This window comes from Micropterus salmoides, unplaced genomic scaffold (genome assembly GCF_014851395.1).
Source record: "Micropterus salmoides isolate LMB-PRFRI ecotype aquatic unplaced genomic scaffold, ASM1485139v1 Ms_hic_scaffold_12, whole genome shotgun sequence".
Lineage (NCBI taxonomy): Eukaryota > Metazoa > Chordata > Actinopteri > Centrarchiformes > Centrarchidae > Micropterus > Micropterus salmoides.
In genome coordinates this window covers 480,347-501,083 of record NW_024040263.1, presented here as the reverse complement: position 1 = coordinate 501,083, position 20,737 = coordinate 480,347, and the positions used below count along the sequence as shown (strand labels likewise).

Genomic DNA, 20,737 nt, shown 5'->3' with positions numbered 1-20,737 from the left:
TGCAACAACAAGTTGCATAAATTAAGACAAAAATGTAGTCCTTTATGCCTGAAATTGAAAAGAAAGACCAAATTGGAACTTAATAAACTTTACTGATACATCATTGAATTTATTTCATTTTCCTACCACCTCGGTTAGCGCCTCCCTTGATTAGTCGACGACACCTCCTCCTGTCAGAGTGCCCTCCCTCAGCAGACAGTGGTCACGCCCCCTCTCATTGTGTTTTACAGACGGTAGAGATGAGGGAGATGGGGCGGGACGGGTACTCCGACACTGAGCCCTATCACCCAATGGATGTGCATGGGCGGACCCTCTCCATGCCCCGCCTCTCGGCAGACAACCAAGTGAGCACCTCCATCCCACCATCATCACCATCATCATCATCATCATTCTCCATTACTATGCCTGTTAGCGGTGTAGACAGTTGAAGTGAATTCAAAAAGTCTCTCTTTGCATTCTGAACAGGGAAGAGAACCGAGTCTGAAATAAACCCACACCTTCTAGTTTAAATCCCAAATATGTGTTTGTTTTATTACTTTTTTTTATATTTAGTCCAAATATATTTAACAGAAAATATTCAACAAATTATTTTTTATGTGTTTTTTTTTCACTACTCTAGTCTTCTGCATGGGAAACATGGTTCACTTCCTACAAAATGTTTTGCCAGGATGCAAAGAAGCAATTAGACTTTTGTAAATTCACCTCCCTCTGTCTGGCCCCCCTTTCCCTCCCTTCCTGCCACCATACCTCCACCTCCTCCTCCCTCCCTCTAACCCGCCACTCATCCAGCAGCCGACCCACCACTGTTCAGCTTCAAGAGAGCTCCTCTCTGAGCAGTACAGTGAAACTGCATGCTGAAATTGGAGCAGCAAGTAACATGGGTCAGAGGGCTGGATAAGTGTTCTAGATTTATATCAAATATATTTCTAGAAGACCTATAAGTATAGAATATCTTATCGCTACCAACCTGATCCTGCTCCCTAATCCATTTCCATTAAATCCTTGGTGTGTCTGTCCTGTGTAAACTGTGGCCAGAGTTAGTGTCTCTCTTCAGCAGGGAAATTGAGAAACAACCACATGGTGACCAAAGATAGATAAACTGTAGGTTGCCACTTCATTGTATTCTGAAATCATTTTATGGACATCTCAGCAGGGACAACTATATCATTGGCTTGCTCAAACTGACTCCCTTAGTTGACTTCTTGGATGTGTGTGGGACAGACGGAGAGCGGTGTAGTAGAAGTTGCTGTAAATCACAGTTTGACCCTGTTGCTGAAGTTTAATAACTATGTTACAATCGAGTGAGGAAAAAAAGTAATTCACGCTTTCAACATTCTGCAAGTTAAGATTTCATATTAGTCAGGGACAGATCGATGTAGACCAAATATTTTGAGAGTTAAATCCTGACTACATGCACTCTGAAATCTGGTCTCAAAAATTTCTCCTGCAGGTTTGGTAGCTTTCACACAGAGAATGTGAGAGGGCACTTTTAACAGCACATGACCTTATCTGGTTATTAGAGTAATATCTTTGCTATAGTTATAAACTCATTTATCTAAATAAAAAAGATGGTGGATAATACATGGATGTAGCCTGTCCACTGTCCACTTCATATTAATCTGTTTAGTTTAAGTTTGCAACGGATATAAACTACCAACTAAAGTGTATGAAGATGGTAAGAAAAGGCAAGCCTACTGCTCGCAACCTGTGGGCGAATTGTTTCAAAAAGTTACTCTATGTTTACATAGATCTTGGGTTCTCTCCCAGATCTAGGGTGGCAGATTGACTACAGTTCGCCATTGTTTAGTGCTTGCTTTGTATTATTTCTCAGTAATGCACTTGGATCATTTTTTATCATCCTGTTTTAAAACAAAATGAGAGGAGTGTTATAATCTATATATATGATATTTAGAAAATAGTTTACTTGGAGGACATGCGGACTTTACTATGAAGCCTCTGGCTGCAGTTGCACACACACTCACACACACATTCATGCATACAAGCATTGCCATACTCCGACATGTCACTGCACCCATGTCATGTTGCTCTCACTTTGGTATGTTGGTTACTCCATGGAGTGTTTTTTTGTAGGAGGATGAGATAGGAGAGCGTATAAGAGAAATGTGATGTCCACATAAACAGATGATGTGTGAAGAAAGTAGATAAGGTGTTCTTACAGTTTCCACTTTCTTAGTATTTTAAGTTTGTAATTTATAAGATGGGGGGTTGATATGTGAGAATATTTTGGAGCTTGTAAAACTTTACGTGTCTGTTGTTATCAGTTATTATATATAATGATGTTATTTAGGCTTCTTTGAACTTGTCCCCTAAAATACACTTAATACACACACACACACACACACATATATATATATATATATATATACATATTATATATATATATATATTATATATATTATATATTCCTACTATACATATATACAGTAAATACCCGTAAAGCTGGCAGTTAGCACATAATACACACATTTCAGTTAGTTTGAGTATGTTTGAGAGCCAACACAGCAAAGGTTTCACTCACAATAGACTTTATATTAGCTATGAATACACTCTTTGTGGACTCTTCTTTTCAAATGGATACGGGAGAATCAGTTATTTTTACTGCTCTTCATACTCCAACACTACCTGACCCGTGTTTGGTGCCTGTAGCTTTTAACACTATTAAAAAAAAAGAATAAAATAAGAATAAGATCAACAATAATAATAATAATAATAATAATACATTTTATTTACAGAGTGTTTTTAATGGTACTCAAAGACACTTCACATATGTTTTTATTCCTCTGGTAATAGTCCTGGAACATACAGTACCAGTCTTGGTATTAATATAAGTAGATGCTACTTTTAAATAATTAGATGTGTATAATATAATTACATACTAACTCAACATAAATAGAGAGAGTCTGACGTGGGAGTGTAGAATGTCTTGTGTGTGTGTGTGTGTGTGTGTGTGTGTTGCGTACACAATATATATGTGTGACTCCATACACTGTTACTTACTGCCTTCTAACACTACTCTGCTTTACAGAGAGCTCATGCTGTTTCGGTAAGTGTGTGTATGAGTGTGTGGATGCGCATGCATCTTACATTGTTCTCTGTCCTCTCTTGCTCACTGGCACACCCACCTCACTCTTATGTGTGTACGCTGGCCTTCTTTAAATTAACTGGGTCCTCTCTCTCTCTCTCTCTCTCTCTGTCCCCCTTTTCACTTATTTTTGTACATTATTTTCCAAATTTTTACCTCTTTTTTAATCCTTCATTTTCTCCTTCATGTCCTACATCTATCTTCCCCCTCCTTCTGTTTGTCTCTCACCTCCTTCCCAAAACATCTTTACGTCCTCTAAATAATCCCATTATCCTTCCTCTCTGTCATCTGTCATTGTTTATCATCAACTACACATTCATTTCTGTCTCTTTCTCTGGCTCTGGCTCTATTGTCTTTCGGTCCTGACGGCTATGCTATGTCGGGTCTATGCTCTGTCTGTGTGTGTGTGTGTGTGTGTGTGTGTGTGTGTGTGTGTGTGTGTGCACTACACTGCTCTGCTCTACGTATCATCTCTGTGTTTGCCTGCTCTGCAGCGGAGGAGACACAGGCCTCGTGGAAATAACCTCAGTGTATGTACCTCTCTCTAGCTCTATCTCTCTCCCTTTCCCTTCCCTCTTCATTCTTCTGTCTCTCTGTCAATTATTTTTCATACTGGATCTGCACTAAAATTTGGGCTGTCTGACAGGTCATCTAAATTTTTAATACTCTCAGAGACTATTCAGTATCAAAGACAATACCCTGAGATCCTGTGGGTGTTCATTATATCAAATCCCATGTTTGATTCTAAATGTGGTCTATATTTTTTCATCAATAGCCATTTAATAGATGTGCATTCTGCAATTGCATTATGTCAGTCTTCAGTTTGTAAAATGCTCACACACTTGGTGCACAGTCCCTATGAGCTTGGGTTTTGTAAAAACATTTCCCCTGTATTTTTATTCTTACCTATTTACATGTGCATATTCACAACACACATTGCCAGTGCTGGATGTAAAGTAAGATACACAGAGTGTCTGAGAAGATGCGTGCAGCAATGCACAGTCAGTTCTTTCCTGTGAGCTTCTCTGCATTTCGACCTACAACAAAATGATAGCCTGGTCAGTAGTTTACTGTTGAAACAACTACAGATCTAGTTTTCAAACGGCAACCGACTGAGAGAGTGAAACCCCTATCATCGGCTCTGACTTGAAACTTTGGCAAGCATTTGCCAGTCAATTACAGATGTTGTGTTCACTGTTGTTGGTTGTATAAAGCAGCAGTGAACACTGCTCATCCAGTGTGTTTTAAGTTCTTTAAACACCAAACACTGAAGGAAACAAACTTTGATTTTGAAAGTTGCCATGTCACAATTATTGCAGTGGGTCCATATTCATGTTCTCCCTTCTTCCCGCGGATAAAGTATTTGCATAACACTTTTTATGGTTTGTGAGGATTTTCTGTTTTGGCAGGATGTCAATTTACTGCAACTTAAAAGAGACACCATCTGAGTTGTGTTGATGCAATGAACCCCACCCACCTGGTACTCCAAGCTCTTTAAAACTGTGGCCTAATTGTCACTATTCAGATCTGCTTTGATCTCTCCCCTTCTCTATCTATCCTGTCAGCCTGTCTTTGAGCTGTGCCAGTCTCTCTCTTTCTTTTTCCCTCTTTCTTTCTCTCTCCCGTGTCTGTTCGTGTTGAGGTCTCTCTGCTCTCCATTGCTTGTTTTCTGTGACGAGAATCCCTGGAGTTCAGCTTGTATGCAGCGTGTGTGTGTGTGTGTGTTCCTTTCTGTGCATTATATGTGCGTTTTAGTCTGTTGCATTGCTGCAGACCTGGTCAACAGTGTATGACGAAAGCATGGACTGGCCTGATGTGCAACTGTTGGCCTGTACGGGGAATTGGCAGCGTGCCGGCATGTCATTAGTCATGCATGGCGTGGCAGAGCTCAGTCTTGCTGTGGATGTGATGGAGAGGTAGTGGTGTACCAACAAGGGAAAGTGTTGCTTCAGCCAAAGGCTGTCATTCAGTAGTCTGAAAGGTAAAGGGAAAGATGGACAGAGTCAGAATAGGGCACTCATAAACCACTTTCTGTCTTAAGTTGGATGACATCATGGTTTATAACTTTTCAGTGCATAATTTGTTACGAGGGGTGTAATGTGAAAATGAATTCACTAAACAGTGCATTTGGACACACAAGTCTCCAGGATCATAATGTTACTGTGATATTGTTAGGATTGTCTGGGTAAACATGTTTTTTTTTTCAGTCTTTTATACCTGTTTAATGTAAAACCCATTGTAACACATCCTTTTCAAGCGTTTGTGTGTATAAGCATAAAAGTGTATGCAAACGTGCAGTACCGTGCTGCCAGCTACCCAGAGGGCGTGCATGTAAGGCTGCTCAGAAAGTGTACAGACTGCTGTCCATGTGTAGTCCAGCTCCACTCAGGACGATGAATCCTCTTGTGTTCGTCTGAATCTTGGTCCGGCCTGCTGCTTGCAGACTGACCTGTGCCTTATCATCAGGGTGATGTGAAGCTTTCTCGTGGTTCAGAGTGTCAGCAGGGTCCTGTCCTGGTCAGAAGAGCCTGATAATGAACCTAGCAAGAAAATCGCACAAGACTTGTTCTATAATACATTATGTAGACCTTAACTAGAGCCAGTTCCTTATATGAGTTTCTGTAATTTACTGTTTTCCTGATGTAATCGAAAGTGTCTTGATTTTAACATGGCTAAACACAACCACTAACAGGTTAGAAATGTGTAATATTTGAGTAAGTGCACTACTTTAATGCAGTAGATTTTTTATACATATACATTAACTTAAAGTACTAGGCAGGTTAAAATAGATTAATGTATAATATAATGGTAAAGGAGTTACTGTAATCCCACATTATCTAGTTAATTGTACAATTTGCCAGCCACTTTTAAAAAGCCCTGACAACAACATTTTGAAAAACAATAATCTATCCTGTAGGATTTTCCTGTTGGGTTCTTGCAAAGCGTTTTGACCAGGCTGTAATGCTACTGAATGTCAGTTTACCTTATCCACCTGGCTGCCATATTTAATTAATGGCATACGCAGTGTTGGGAAGCAGTACATTTATAGAGGAATACAAGCAGTCTGTGGAGAAAAATATATTTAATATTCTCTAAATGTTTGCGATGAGCAGAATAAGAGATGAAACAACTACAAATATCTAAATAAATTAAAGTAAAATTGGATTGAATGAAAAAATATTGTTTATTCATGTGTTAAAATTAAACCTGGTGAGACTTAATTCGTTAATTCAGCTGTCACAAGCTTCTATAGTGTTGGTAATGCAGCAGTGTGCATTCATAGTTGTGCTTTTTTGACATTCAAGTAGAAAATATTTATAATCTGCTAGAATTTACATTGCAATCATTGTTTTAATTATTTTATTTACAAAAAATGTGAGGATAAAGGAGGGAAAATAAAAGTAAACATCTGATGTTGGTTGGTCCGATGATATTCCAACTTCGACATGGAGAAAAATGTTGCTTTCCAACCTGAGTATGATCTAAAGGAAATAAACTTGCCATTTGAAAGTCCAGTAGGCTCCCCTGCCTTGTGCATGTGAGGCATGGTTTCTACGACCCTCTTTCATGCTTGCTCTCTGTCTCTGCCCCCTCCTTCTCTTCCTCTCAGTTCCCTGTTATCTTTCTGTCTGTTTCATTCCTCCATGTTTTGGTCAAGAAGCATGGTATTACATGTGCTTGTCAAAGTAGTTCGTTATTTCAGGTGCTATGGGTCAAGCTATATGAATGCAAAGATTGTAAGCTGATATGTGATTTAATATGATCAAACAGTACTCAGAAACCATTTGAGTGTTTGTTTTCAGATCAGATGGGTGCAGGTTGCCAGACAGGACAACACAAGAACCAAAATGTAGATATTGTCAAAATCGAATTGCAACCTGTGAAAACCTGAATTGTCCTAGTGTGGGTAACCACCACCCACCTAAACCAAGAGCTGTTTGGTACTGCTGTTTGACCCAAGTCACATACTGCCATTCACAAGGCACATATACACACAGGAATGCACAATCTGATGCAGCTCTGTGGTAGTGTCATACACTCATTAAAAGTCAGTGAAGTGAGTGTTGAGAGTGTCGTCCTTCTCACAGCTGAGGATCGACTCCACCGGTCACAATGCATCAAATCTAAGTTCTTTTCTCCTCTCTTTCTTCTTTCTCTCTCTCCCCCACTATTTTTTTTTATCTCTTTTCTTCTTATCACATTCTCTCCTACCTTATGTTCTCTGTCTGTCCCTCTCCCCTTCTGTATTTCCTTCGCTGCTCTCTCCTTCGTCCACGCAGACCATCACTGACACCAGTCCGATGCGACGCTCCACCTCCAGCCTGGTCCATGGACGTACAGGTCGGGGCGTGAGGCTGGACGACTACTCCCTGGAGAGGGTGGTGTCTGAAGAGGGGAGACACGGAGGAGGACGCAGACACAGAGACAGGAGTCACCGTGCCTCACAGCGCTCCCTGACCAGATATACAGACGCAGACACGGGTGAGCCACTCATAGTGGACATCTATATGCTACCTTTCATGCTACCCTAACATCTTGCTTGCATCTGCAAATCTACACTGAACGTTTACAGCTGTAAATACCTCAATGTATCTCCAATGTTGAATTTACTTAATGTAGGTTACAGTATCAAAGTAATGAATAAAAATTCCAAACCAGCAGCCTCTACTGGCGTACAGTAGCTCAGACAGGTGGTGTGGTCTGTCTGTCCATTCAACACTTGGGACCAGAATGAAATCTGAACAACTTCAGTATTGTATAGATTTCTATGACATGGCATATAGTAATTTTGAAATGAGAATGAAAATGTAAAATTGCATTCTTTATCCTAACTTTAGCTTTAACATGTTAACCTGCTGGCATTTGTATCCGTATGTGGCATTTTATACGCTATACAGCTCAGCTATACAGCTCAGCTATACACAGTAAGGGCGTACACTCTATGCTAGCTGAGGTTGATGAAGTAGCCTGGTTAGAGGATAAACAACACTGGCCTTTCCTTAGACACTGTAGCAGCATCCATTGCTGTCTGCCAAAACGAAGATTAAGATAATAAGAGAATATTTGTGTGCAAGCCTTTTAGCTAGTTTCAGGAAGAGTTGGACATTCTAATGTTTTCCTGTGAGCTGTATTTGCAAGAGCACAGTCAGCGGAAGTTCATTTTCTATCCCAAATCAGTGACTACACAACACACTTGGGTGATAAGAAATGCTACTCCTGCCATTATATATGGGGTGATTACATAACAAAGAAATTTTCATGCAACCATAACATGAACAAAGTACGCAGTGTTGCTTTATGGTTTGGTCAAGGACGACTCAGTAGCAGTTTTTGAGGCAATTAAGAGCAATCTGTGCATTTATTGAGCTAAGAGAGCAGAGTTGTCATCATATTCACTACATTTTATGTGAGTCAAGTCTTGGCACAAAGAAGTCCTTGAAAAGAACATTGTGCAAGCAGATAGCCCACTTCATCAGTAATTGCAAGTGCAAATTGCATGCTTCAGCTATAAAACTAATGTAACAAGGCTGGCACAGTTAAACTCTAAATCCCCCTTATAATTGGAGAGCTCTCTAATCTGATGGAGAAGACTTTCTGCTTTCCAGACTCGGTAGTGAAGGTGGTGTTTTTAAGTTTGTTTTCTTTACTCTACATTTGACTGCACAGGTATAGTGGATTCTTGCATGGATAGGCATTTAATTTTTTCCCTTTAAAATTTGGCACTTTCATTGCTTTAGGTTGTTTATTTCACTTTTCCCATATAAAAAGAAGAATCTTTTATCCTACATTAACTTGCAGGAGATGTTGTAATCTTAAATTGCGTGGTGTAGCTCATATCTTAACAAAATAATGTGTTCTCTTGTATTTATCAATGTAAACTGAGACATATCCTTGCTAGGCCTGGGCACAGACCTCAGCACTACCACGCAGTCGGGCGACCTTCCACCCAAGGAGCGCGAGCGGGACCGCGGCCGGACCAAGGACCGCCGTCACCACCATCACCACCATCACCATCACAGCTCCATGGACAAAGAGCGCTATGGCCCTGACCGCCCTGACTACACCCACAGGCATCCACACGACCGCCACTGGTCCCGCTCACCCAGTGAGGGGCCTGATGGACGAGGACACAGACAGGTGGGCTCCAAAGACACTGAGATTAATGCCAAGTGTGCATAAAATATTAGTGACAGTTTTCCAATACTGTCCAATACTGTCTTTACTGTTCCTGTTGTTAATTTCCATATACAGTGTGTAGAATACATTATATAAAGCTTATCACTCAATACAGGTTGGATAAAAACCCTAATGTGCCTGGAGGATGTTCTGTACTGTCATTATGGATACTAAAGTGCAGAGGATGGTACTTTACTTTACCTAGTTACATTATACTCAATCTTGTAGTCACAGTAGTGTAGGCTTTCTTTAATATTAGCCAAAATATTTTCCAGGTATTTGACTGCTTAAAATCCAATAAGTTGTGTTTGTCATACAGTAGGTCTAGCTGTTTGATGTGTGAATCCCAGTATATATCTGTTACTAGGAACTGAGCACAGAGGTGAAATATAAAAAAAGAAGTGATCCTTAACTCGTGCATTTTGCTCCCACCACAGCATCTGTTATTTTATCCAGTAAGAGTTCGCATAAAGTCAAACACCTACTTATGGATATCAATCTCTCTTTTTTGTTTTATGCTTTTTTCTTTATCACTGTTTCTCTCTCTGTCCATTTTTCTTCAACGTGATGTGTGGCTTCTTGGTGTCAATTTTTTGCCTCATCACTATGTTTTTGAATGATTTTCAATGGTGTTTATCTATCTATCTATCTATCTATCTATCTATCTATCTATCTATCTATCTATCTATCTATCTATCTATCTATCCCTCCCTCCCTGTCTCTCTATCTCTCTATTCACCACCACTCTGCTCTACTCTGGTCTCTGTTGTTGTGGTGCGTTTTGATTTTCCTTGTTTACATTTTGCTGTAGGGCAGTAGTTCGGTGAGCGGCAGCCCGGTCCCGTCCACTTCGGGGACCAGCACTCCTCGGAGAGGCCGTCGGCAGCTGCCCCAGACCCCTGCTGTCCCCCGTCCACATGTCACCTACTCTCCCGCTGTCCGCAAGCCTATCTATGGTCCCCCAGGGCCGGGCCGACTCCGCTCCCCCTCCCCCCGACACTTCTCCCCGCCAGACCACGACAGAGGCTACCACCACCGACCCCCGTCACGCCAAGCTTCTCCCCACCACGGGGGCTCCTCGTCCCGGCACGGTTCGCCGCGCTCCCCTAGGCACCAGTCCCCACGCTCGCCCCTCCATGGCTCACCTAGGTCCCCTCACCGAGGCCGCTGGAGCGGGCCTCCGCCAGGGGACAGCCTGGAGGGCGACGGGCCCTTCTACGAGCGTGACTACGAGTACGAGCGGCACCATGAGCCCCCTGCCTACGAGCAAAGCCTCTCCCATGGCAACCCACACCCACATGGGGGAAATCCTCATCCACACCCTCGCTCACCTAGGACTGCCCGCCATGGGCCCCCTCCACCCCCTCACCCGCACCCACGTAGGGTGCCCAATGGCTACCGCTCATCCTCACCTTCCCCACATCGGCGGGGGCCGCCAGGGGCACCCCCCCACCCGCACCACCGCCCACCCCATGCCCGAGGGCCCCGCAAGGGCCTGCATGAACCTTATAGTGAGACGGACGAGGATGACTGGTGCTAGCAACCACAGGGAGCGAGGGATAAGGGCAGGAGAGGAGAAGAAGAATAGCAGTCTCCGGTGCTCTGGCCTTGGACATGTAGACTTTTAATAAAGCCGAGGTTGTGAAAATGTTAGGCGGTACAAGGTTGAGCACCTTCCAAACCCTCTACCTTCAGCCCTAGAACTCTAAATGAAAGGAAAGGGCAGAGGGGAGGGGGGGGGAGGGTGCTGCAAATAGCTTTTTACAGATTTTGTGTTAGTCTCAAATCAGTGACAGAGCAGCGCATGGATAAAATGACAAAGAGACAGCCAAGACAAATAGGGCAAGGCCCGGGCACAGTTTACCTCTGCCTCTCTCAGTCTCAGAACTACTAGAATTCTGTGCTTGACCAGCAAGGCCACGCTGCAGAAGGAAGAGAGAGGTATGGGAACAGGAAAGCGAGGGAGGAGCATGTAAAATGACCAGGGATGATCGTGGTTTGAGGCCTAAAAGCACTTCTCCCAGACTGTCAAGTGATTGGTTAGTTTCGTAAGATGTGTGCTATCTGTCGCTGGTTAATCTGCTCATGTAAAAGCCAGAGTCCACTGTTTTGACTTTGCTCCTCAAACAGATGTGTTTAAAGAAAAATAAATTAACAAAAAGCCAGGACCCCTAACCCTTACATGCCAAGCTATGCCTCCAGAAAATCAAACTTGAACAATGAAGAACAAAATGAAAACTTTACAAACAATGAAAAGAAAAAAAGGGAGAACAACCACTTTATCTTTAACCTTTTTCCTTTCCAAAGGACAGAACCAGGAAGCTCCGCCTATACTGCAAAAACCAGCCAATCACAGTGCTGGCTGATATTTGATGAGTTTTATCATCTCTGTTTACTGTTAAAGACTCACTTAATGCTGACGGAACTGGTGTGACATCACTTCCTGTCCGGCGGTGGTGGTAGTGGAAGGGGGCCGTCACGGTGTGAGCTCACTTCCTGTTCGAGTGTGCTATGGGAGTGTGGGCTCAGATAACTTGAGAAGGGAGTCGGACACTTCGTCAAGCCCCTTCCTCCTCGGTTAATCGACCCGGCGCAAGGCGAGGAATGATCTGACAGGAAATTACATCACACGGTTGAGTGGGGCGGAGGAGAGGAAAGGAGGGATGGGGAAAAAGACTAATTTCTTCAGTATTTCTTCTATCGATTACTTCTCCTTCTTGTTCTTCTTCGGACATTGGAGCTTGGTTCTTCTGTTGCATTCGCTCAGCCTCCTTTGATCTTTTTTGGAGTCCAAAATTTGATGGAAACCTGCATGATTGAATAAATACATACTAGAGAGGAAATCTAACTGGTGTGGGTGGGACCTGGGGGCTTTATAGGAAACTTTGCATTTAGGTTTACAAAAGAAGTTCTCTTCTTTCAGACTCTCTCTCTCTCTCTCTCTCTCTCTCTCTCTCTCTCTCTCTCTCTCTCTCGTACATCTCAAATGTAATTTTAGCTTACTTTTTACCCGAAACAGGCTTTGACAGTCGGCTGTTTTGTTTGTCTCAGTTTTCTGCCGACACGGTTACAAAGCTTCGTTTCTACAACCTGTTAAGACGGGAAACACTGCAGGCTCACATTAAAGTTTCCTGTTGATCTTGAGAAACAAGAGGGAGAAAGAGTGGGGAGAAGCGGACTTCTACCACACTTAATTTATTATTGTTAATGATAGTCTTATGAATAATGATATCAATGTCAATGCAAAACGATGATGACAATGATGATACTGATGATTGATTGATTGATAGAACTGCTGTAGATTTGTTGTCATGTTTTTGAAGTTTATCTGTGCTATGTCCATCTTGTTTACATCGGTTATATTTTTATCCCCCCCATTCAATGACGTTTACCGGGTTCCTGATGCCTTCCTGCAACGTTTTGGGGCAATGACGGCTTGGGAACATTCACTTAGCAGCGTTGCGTGTTGTAACGCAACTCTTACGATACACTCTCTCTTCAGAATGGTGGAGGTAAAGGTCAGGGGAGCTTCCTGCTACCTGACTTGCAATGATTCATGGGGTCAGTACTCTTGTCAAGCCTACCCAGAGATCAAGAATTCATGCAGGGGTAGACCAGGTCATTGAGAATGTGGAAGAGTTTGTCTGCCTTTTACAATGCAAAGGTTTCACATAACCCTGTTTTACTGAAGTTTGAATTCTTCCACTGGCAGCCAAAAAACGAATCTCAATCTTTTCCCTCTGTCAGGTTCTGTAGTTTTGTTGTGAGATTGGTTGCCAGCAGTGACAACACAGTATCGGTGGTACAGTGTTAATGTCAGTTAGTATCCGGTGGTGTTCTCTTTTTTTGCCACCCGGGGGCAGTTATCAGCGCACATTATCTGCCCTGACTTCCCCCTCTGTAGGACAGCCTCCGCGCCACATCCTGGTTTCTAGATCTGCTTACGCCTGTCTCTTATATCTTTGTAAGATATATAGATGTAGTCCCATCCTAGTCAAGAAATGTGGATGTAGCCTGGGAGACGCCATATCTGTCCGTTTTATTGTCCGTCCTTCGGCCTGCCTGTCTGTGCCAATGCTGACCCCTCCTCCAGCCCCTTCTCTCAGGTCTGGATAACCAGAGTTCAGTCACCAAATCACCTATCCAATAATATGAAGTTGTAGCAAAGCTGAGACTTCTTCTGCCAAAACCCACTTCAGTATTCACCAACCTCTCTGTCCTCATTTAATTTTTATTTTTCTGTCCATTTGCTTTGACATCTGTTCTTTCAGCTTGCCAGAGAGCGACACTGAAGACACAAAGGCATTACAGGACAGAAATGCTTAGGACTAATTATCTCATCCTTATTGTTATGAGGGACAACAATTATTGAATATTCAATAACTCTAGGACAAGATGATAAAGTATAGATACATATAGATGATAAACTATAAATCTAGATATAGTACAGTAGATGTAGTTATAGATAACAGACAGAGTTTAATTAAAGTTTCAGATATTTATTTATTTTGCATACCGTTCATATTCATGACACGGTCAACGATCTAGCTACTCTTGAAACCTCGCACTGTTTTCTTCAGTCGCAGAAGCCAGTAAACAAACCCCAGTCCACGTGTTTTGACTCTATGCAGACCTCATAAGCATCCTCATTATATTATTTTGTAAGAGAAACTGCAGCGCTGTGGAACTGTAACGGATTAATTAAACTGGAACACGCGGATCTGAGAAAATGTTAAGATCGACACCACGTTTGCACACGCCACTTGACATCACATCCACAGTGAAACCTCTGTCTTTCATGTACCTCTGTCGCTGTCTAATTCCCCCCTCTTCTAGAGGATCCCTTTTCCCTCCCCGTCTTTCTCTCCTCTCCCAAAATATGTTGCCTCCAGGCCTAGTAATGAGCATAGCATAGTGAAGATGTCGATTGGGGGGGGGGGGGGTGTTTTGTTGATTGTTAAATTGTTTGGCTGGAGTAGAGGGACACAAACCCGAAACCCCTCTGCCCTCACTTCCCATAAAGAGAGGTTACGGCAGGTGGGGACGCTTCCCCAAAACCCCCTACAGAGCCACAGTGCCTTCTGTATCAGAGTCACATTCGTCACCCCCCAATCTCTTTGCCCCTAGCCAATCCTGTCTACCCCCCACCCATTGTAGGAGTTGAGATCAACCACACTACGCCTTAAAAGTCAAGTCTCACAGGCTCCCATGCTAGCATAGAAACAGGGAGAGCTGTGATTTTGAGACTGGGCCAGAGGAAATAGCCAAAAGGTTGGACTTGATGTAGGGAAATCAATATCACATCCGGTATGGGCTTAATCACTTTAAACTCCCATTCAAATATCCACACAGTTTAAATTAGAGCCTCGTGTTTTTGACTTTTAAAGACTCAAATGGTCATTGTTGATATACCGGATGCTGCTAACAGGCTAGCCCTCATGGCTTCACCTCCCTTTTAGGCGTGGCATGTTTCGGCCATCGGAGAGATGTCGTGGGTCCAGTTTCAGGCGGTGTAGTGAAAGGTTTACAGAGGTGCAAAGCAGTTGGCTTACTTCTCAGGTCCCTCTAGTGTTAGGTAGCTAGATAGTTAGACAACATAGGGATGAGTCCGCTACGAAACAAGCAGGCCTTGGATTGGGTTATTGTATGGTTTTACCTGGCGTGGCATTATACGTAGTAATGTTGACCTCCCCACCCCTTCCTTTCACTAACCTACATTACACACTCTGACCATTCACCTCCCCATCCGCCGCCTGCTAACGTACCAACACTCCAAGCTTGTTGACAGACAGGCAGGAACACCCCGCCTCCATTTTGGCTCCACAACACCACTCGCTTGTCCAGAATTGTAACAGCGGATCCAAAATGGCCGACACACAACACTGCCCTTGTGTGAAAGCATGTTGTGTGTTCTTTTCCGAGAGCGAATCCCATTCTTTTGGGGAAAAATATAACATCTGATCTTTCTTGTTTATGTGGTTGTTTCACTGATATTTTTGAAAGAGGTTGGGGGGATTGAAGGTTTTTGCTCAGCCATTACTTCTCTCCACGTCTGCTTTCTGCGTCTTCACCTCCGAGTTCTGTCACCCATCAGTCTTAACCTCCGACTAATCATTTTTTTCTTGTCTTCTTCATTATGGGACGAAGGAAAAGCTAACAAACACACCAACCCATCCACTCAGTCGGCTGTGAAATTGTGTCAGTTGGGCAGTTGTGAGGCAACGTGTCGACAAAAACATGAATAAGGGCTCTCTTTAAAAAAAACTACACAGTGGGTTTTAATGTACAGTAGTGCTGCCAAAAGTTGTGCTTATGTAGCTGAAGCCACGCTGTGGTCTCCCCTTTGTACAGCACTAGATGTGTGCATGCGTGTGTGTGGAGGGGGTCAAGAGTGAGACAGGGAGGGAGGGACGGGAGGGTCAAAAGGCAATGAGAGAGATTTTAATTATGTAGGGGTCCTGTTTGGGGTGGAGGGGATAGTTTTGGGGAGGGAGGAGCAGCAGCAGCAGAGGTCGTAGTGATGTTAACACACAATTTCACAATGGCACTGGACCACTTTTCAGACTCATCCTCATGCTCAAATGCCATTTTGTCACCGTCACCCCACCCACTCTTGGTCGCACTTTGAGGGGGGCGGAGTTACTGCTGCGACAGGGAGACATTCACTGTATGTTTGTGTCTTGGTGTCTGTGAGAGTGTGTAAAAGTATATACATGTATATGCAGGTGTTTTGAGCGCCGTGCGAGTGTGTTGAGGGCTGAAACTGATTATTTTTATCATTGATTAATCTGGCAATGATCAATTCATTAGTCATGTAGTCAGAAAATGTTTTTAAAAATGCAACTTTTTCATGTTTTATATATTTTTTTGTTGTTTCAGGACTACTGGTGTATATCAGCTGTTGAGCTATACCCTTTAGATAGATAAGGTAAAATAAGATAGAAAAACAATTTCCTTTTTCTTTTTCTCAATATACATAGCATTTCTTGTAAAGTAAAATAAAATATGAGTAAAACTACAAATACTTAAATGAAAGTGTGGTGACTATTTGACAAATTACCACAAGTAAGTGAAAGTAGCAAATCCTCCTCGAACCAGACACCTAGGCATTTTTGGTTAATAAACTACTTAAACATTTAAAAGCGGGGTATGCGATTCTAATCCAATACACCTCTTTTGTCAAATTCAGCAAATACCTCCTTACGGTGCGCTGGAAAAAAATTCTGGTGTTCGTACACAGCCCTTGCCTTGTAAATGGGAAACAAATAAAGTGGCCCGCCACACAACACTATTCCAACCATTCCAGCCATGATTAGTGTGTCAGGTAACATTAGATGAGTTTCCCGGGGACATTCAGCTTACTTTCTTGTTTGCCAAGATATTCTGTTATGATGATAGCCATAGTAGCAGGAGAGTTGTGAGTATCGCTGTCTGGAGCTGGTGTGCGGGCTTCGCCAGCAGCTGTAGCAACAGTTTAAAAACCCACAACTTAGCTAATGTTCGTTAAATTACTTGCTGTGTCGTTGTTCACTTTATATCATGGTACTGGATTTCTCCAGAATCAAATTGATTATCAGTATTATTGTTTTATTGTTGGGTTGATTAATCAATTAATCAACTAATCGTTTCAGTACTAAGTGTGTGTGTGTGTGTGTGTGTGTGTGTGTGTGTGTGTGTGTGTGTGTGTGTGTGTGTGTCCTTACACCATCAGCTACAGTAGGTAACCCTCAGTGCCTTACACTGTACAGGACACAATGATTTGTCCTTCTGAGACAATCACAGCGCACACACATAAGATTTTAATGTCCTCACCGCCTTCTTCATCCTCCTCTCTCCCTACCTCACCTACTCTTCACCTTCCTTTTGGATCATTAAGTCAAGTCTGGATGGGTGAGGGTGGAGGGGGAGGAGGGTCAGTAGATAATCATGTAATTTCTCTCACCCATTCTCTCCTGTGCCGTTTATTGTATATTTTGGCTCTGTAATTCTTGTGTATATAATCCATAAACTTTCTGAAAAACTCATTGTGTTCATCTTATTTTCATTAATTCTGTCTTATCTCGCTGTGTTTCATTCGTCCTTCTCAGCATCTTCACTTTGAGTTCATCTTTCTGTTTCTCTCCCCTCCTCCCTCATGTAACACCATTCATAAACACAAGGTGGTGGGATTGAGCTTTCACCATTATCACTCATTATGAAAGGTGTACCCAATGTCTGTAAATGCCCTGTAGGTTGAATGAGTTCATGCTTGCCAGTTCATGCTTGCGCATGTGTGCGTGGGTGTGTTTTGTCTGTAAATGGATGACTGCAGTGTGTTTGCTGTGTGCTTGTCTTTGCAAATGTCTTAAGTTCTTTATGGATTCCAGCAGGTATTAGGGGTGAATTTCCTGTTGATTTCTGCACAATAATTTATAATTCATTCACTTGCATTAATAAGTTATATTCTCCAATTACTTTATTTGTGTGCACAAATTAACAGAAGATTGTGTTAGCCCATAAAATACAATATGTTTAAAGCTGGACTAATCAACTAGGGAGCAAAACAAAACCCTAATATATTATCACCTTATGGCTAAAGTTTATCCAGCAGACACGGAGTTGTGTTTGTGTCTCCCCAATTAATTAAAGTTCTTGTTTTAGCTCTGTTTTGGTCTATAACAAATTCTAAGAAAAAATCTGATAAACTGCTAGATGTTTCCCAGCTAGTTGCTAACTTTATCTGCTGTTTGTTGCAGAGAGTGAGGAAGGAGAAGGCTACTGAGACAACTTCTGATGTAGCATAGGAAATGTTTGAGAGAGCGTCTTTGATACTGGATTAAGTTCAGTAAATTGTGTGCACATCTATAGCCTACTGAAACACAGCTGCTAGCCTGACTTTAATGCTGTGGGTGCTCCTTGCTAATACCGTTAATTTGAAGACAGGACTTATTAAAGCGAGGAATGAGGAATACATTTTTTGTGCATATGTTATCAAACATTGATCCTCAGAGACATGGGTGAAATGTCTCCTGCTGCCGCCATAGCAACTCTCAAGTCCCCTCTCTGTATTTCCATCTATCTCCGTCTTTATTTCAAATTTTTCTCCATTTGTTTCCATTACCATCAGCCCAGTGGAGACATGTTGCTTCCAGAAGATCTGTCCTCATGTTTTGACGTCAGCGTGCTGGACGCTGGACGCCGATCTCTCCCAAAACATCTCAAGGTGCCCCAAGATCAGGAAATTAGCAGGATCTAGTTTTAACCCTTTGTAGCACAGATTTGATTACTCTCTGACAAGTTGGATTTATTGTAATGTCTTTGACTCATGACTAGTCAGAGAAGATTTTGGGGTCCTTGAACCGAACATATACCAGACAAATATTCTAACAGAAATATAAACAATAATGTGATTGGTTTAGGTTTGCACAGGCCAAAATGAACCATTAGCTCCTTCACTGGACAAGGTTTTGGTAACCTATCATCTGATAGAAGTAGAGATTGAGGAGCCAAGAAATCTGAAAATGGAATGTAAAGATTTGGGACAGATTTGTCTCGTCGTCTCTGGCTTTCATACAGGTTTACACTAAAACCTGTATTTTAACTAACAATTTACTTGATGTCGCTTTGCAGTTAGAAATATCACAATCATTTATTATTTATGTTCCTTATTACAGCTATATGATTCTTAGGTGACATTTGGTAAAATAATCAAACAGTTCAAACATGCTAACAAGCTTAGGGAGTAAAAGCTTCAGAGTAAACTACTCCAAACATAAAATACAACAAAACAAAAATATTAATGATGAGATTGCCACCATTGGATGGAGAAAAGCAGCTACAAAGGGTTAAATATAACTTCAAAGTATCCAAATACAATAAAAGTCAGTGCAGAGACGCATTGGGGAAACTCTCTGAAGCAACTACCAACCACCCATCTCATCACCATGCAAACCATCAGACACTTGACCCAGTAGAAACCGAACCAGTGCCACAGTAGAAAACCATACAGGATTCACTCAGTAAGTTGGGGGGGAAAAAAGAGAAAAAATAAACATACATGGCAATTTAAGATAAAAGAGAAGTATTTAATAACAGATTTGCATGTGCAATGTGCATGCCACTATGTGGGGTAACAAGTCAACTTCAGGAATTAAAAAAATAAATATCAAGAAAAAAGTATATATGTAAAAATATATATAGATAGATGTTTTTAAGAGCAATGTGTTTCTTTTTTCTTCTATTTTTAAAAACAAAAAATGAAAAAAAAACTTGACAAAAAAAAAAAAAACGAAAATGAAACAAAAAAAAAAATCATCCTGATAAAAAAAAAAATGGAAATGACTTTGGTGATGAAATCAAAGAATGTTTGTTTGTTATATTTGCCAGTTATTTCACGGGGAAAACCTGTGAGGGAACAAGGATAGTTAACACTTTAACTAACATTACAAAAAAAAAAGAAAAAATGATTTTAAAAAGGGGGAGAAGGAATACAAAACTTTTCCTTAATGAAAAACAATCCCTTTGAGAGTAAAGAGCTGCCTGAATCTGAATCTGGTGATGTTATTCCCGTTTATTCCGGCTATGAAATCCCTTCTTTCTCTCTCCCTCTCTCTTTCTCTGACCATCTCCTTCTCTGTTTCTTTCTCTATCTATCTCTGCTGTTTCTACCAGTGCATTTTGTAATTTCAAACAGAACTCTTCCTAAAGAACCTGAATAAACCAGAGAGAATGCATTCTACCCATCCCGCTGTCTGTTTTATTGAGCCTGCACCCAGTAACACACACTTTAGTAATGAGATTACACATAATCAGATAATGTTTTCATTGTCTAATTACAGGTGCAAAATTGTTAATTTAAAGGAAAGGGACAACATTTAGGAAAATATGCATATTGGCTTTCTTTCTTAAATATGAAATATTAAATAAGAAGTTTGGACACTCCACTGCTTCGCTGCAACCATGTGATGCTGACAAGACAACTTCCATTTTTACAATTTGATTTCTGTGTGGTTTAAACATAGTAATTAGTCACCTTTAAAGATGTTGGTTAGCAGTTTTTGTTGCCTTCAGACAGAGCCAAGCTACCTGTATCCCCCTGCTTCCAGGCTTTGTGCTAAGCTACCTCCTGGCAGTAGCTAGCCAAAATGTCAAACTATATCTTTATGTTATACATTATGAATATGTTATCTTTAACACAATAACATTTTTGTTGGCCAATTATTAAAACAGTTACCTATTATGAGCTTTTACACCCTTTAAAACTGAGTGCAGAAGTCAGCCATAAAGGATACAGTATAATTTTTTATATTTATTTTTTTTGCAGCATATTACAACAGAAATACAGATCAAGTGATAGTTACAGTGGCACTTAATTTAAGGATTAGACTGGAGTTATTCTATATTTTTTATATTTTTAGCAAATCCCATGAAAAGACAAAAACCACAAATGTATTCATCGCTAAATGCGTGACTCCCTTA

At 41.5% G+C, this 20,737-nt stretch overlaps 1 protein-coding gene across 20 annotated transcripts in view; it reads left to right on the top strand.

Annotated features, from left to right (window-relative positions):
• The window catches only part of cacna1ab (calcium channel, voltage-dependent, P/Q type, alpha 1A subunit, b), a 142,769-nt gene extending 122,768 nt beyond the window's left edge, over positions 1-20,001 (top strand). For 13 of the 20 annotated variants that reach the window (XM_038712740.1, XM_038712738.1, XM_038712719.1 and 10 more), the window contains 6 exons: positions 231-344; positions 3,047-3,064; positions 3,598-3,633; positions 7,384-7,585; positions 9,003-9,241; positions 10,092-20,001. In XM_038712740.1, coding sequence (XP_038568668.1) covers positions 231-344; positions 3,047-3,064; positions 3,598-3,633; positions 7,384-7,585; positions 9,003-9,241; positions 10,092-10,820 — 1,338 coding nt within the window. In that variant the 3' untranslated portion in view covers positions 10,821-20,001. The remainder of the gene's footprint in view (positions 1-230; positions 345-3,046; positions 3,065-3,597; positions 3,634-7,383; positions 7,586-9,002; positions 9,242-10,091) is intronic. The other 7 variants (XM_038712737.1, XM_038712734.1, XM_038712727.1 and 4 more) reach the window with 6 other exon arrangements.
• Positions 20,002-20,737: the final 736 nt, after the last annotated feature.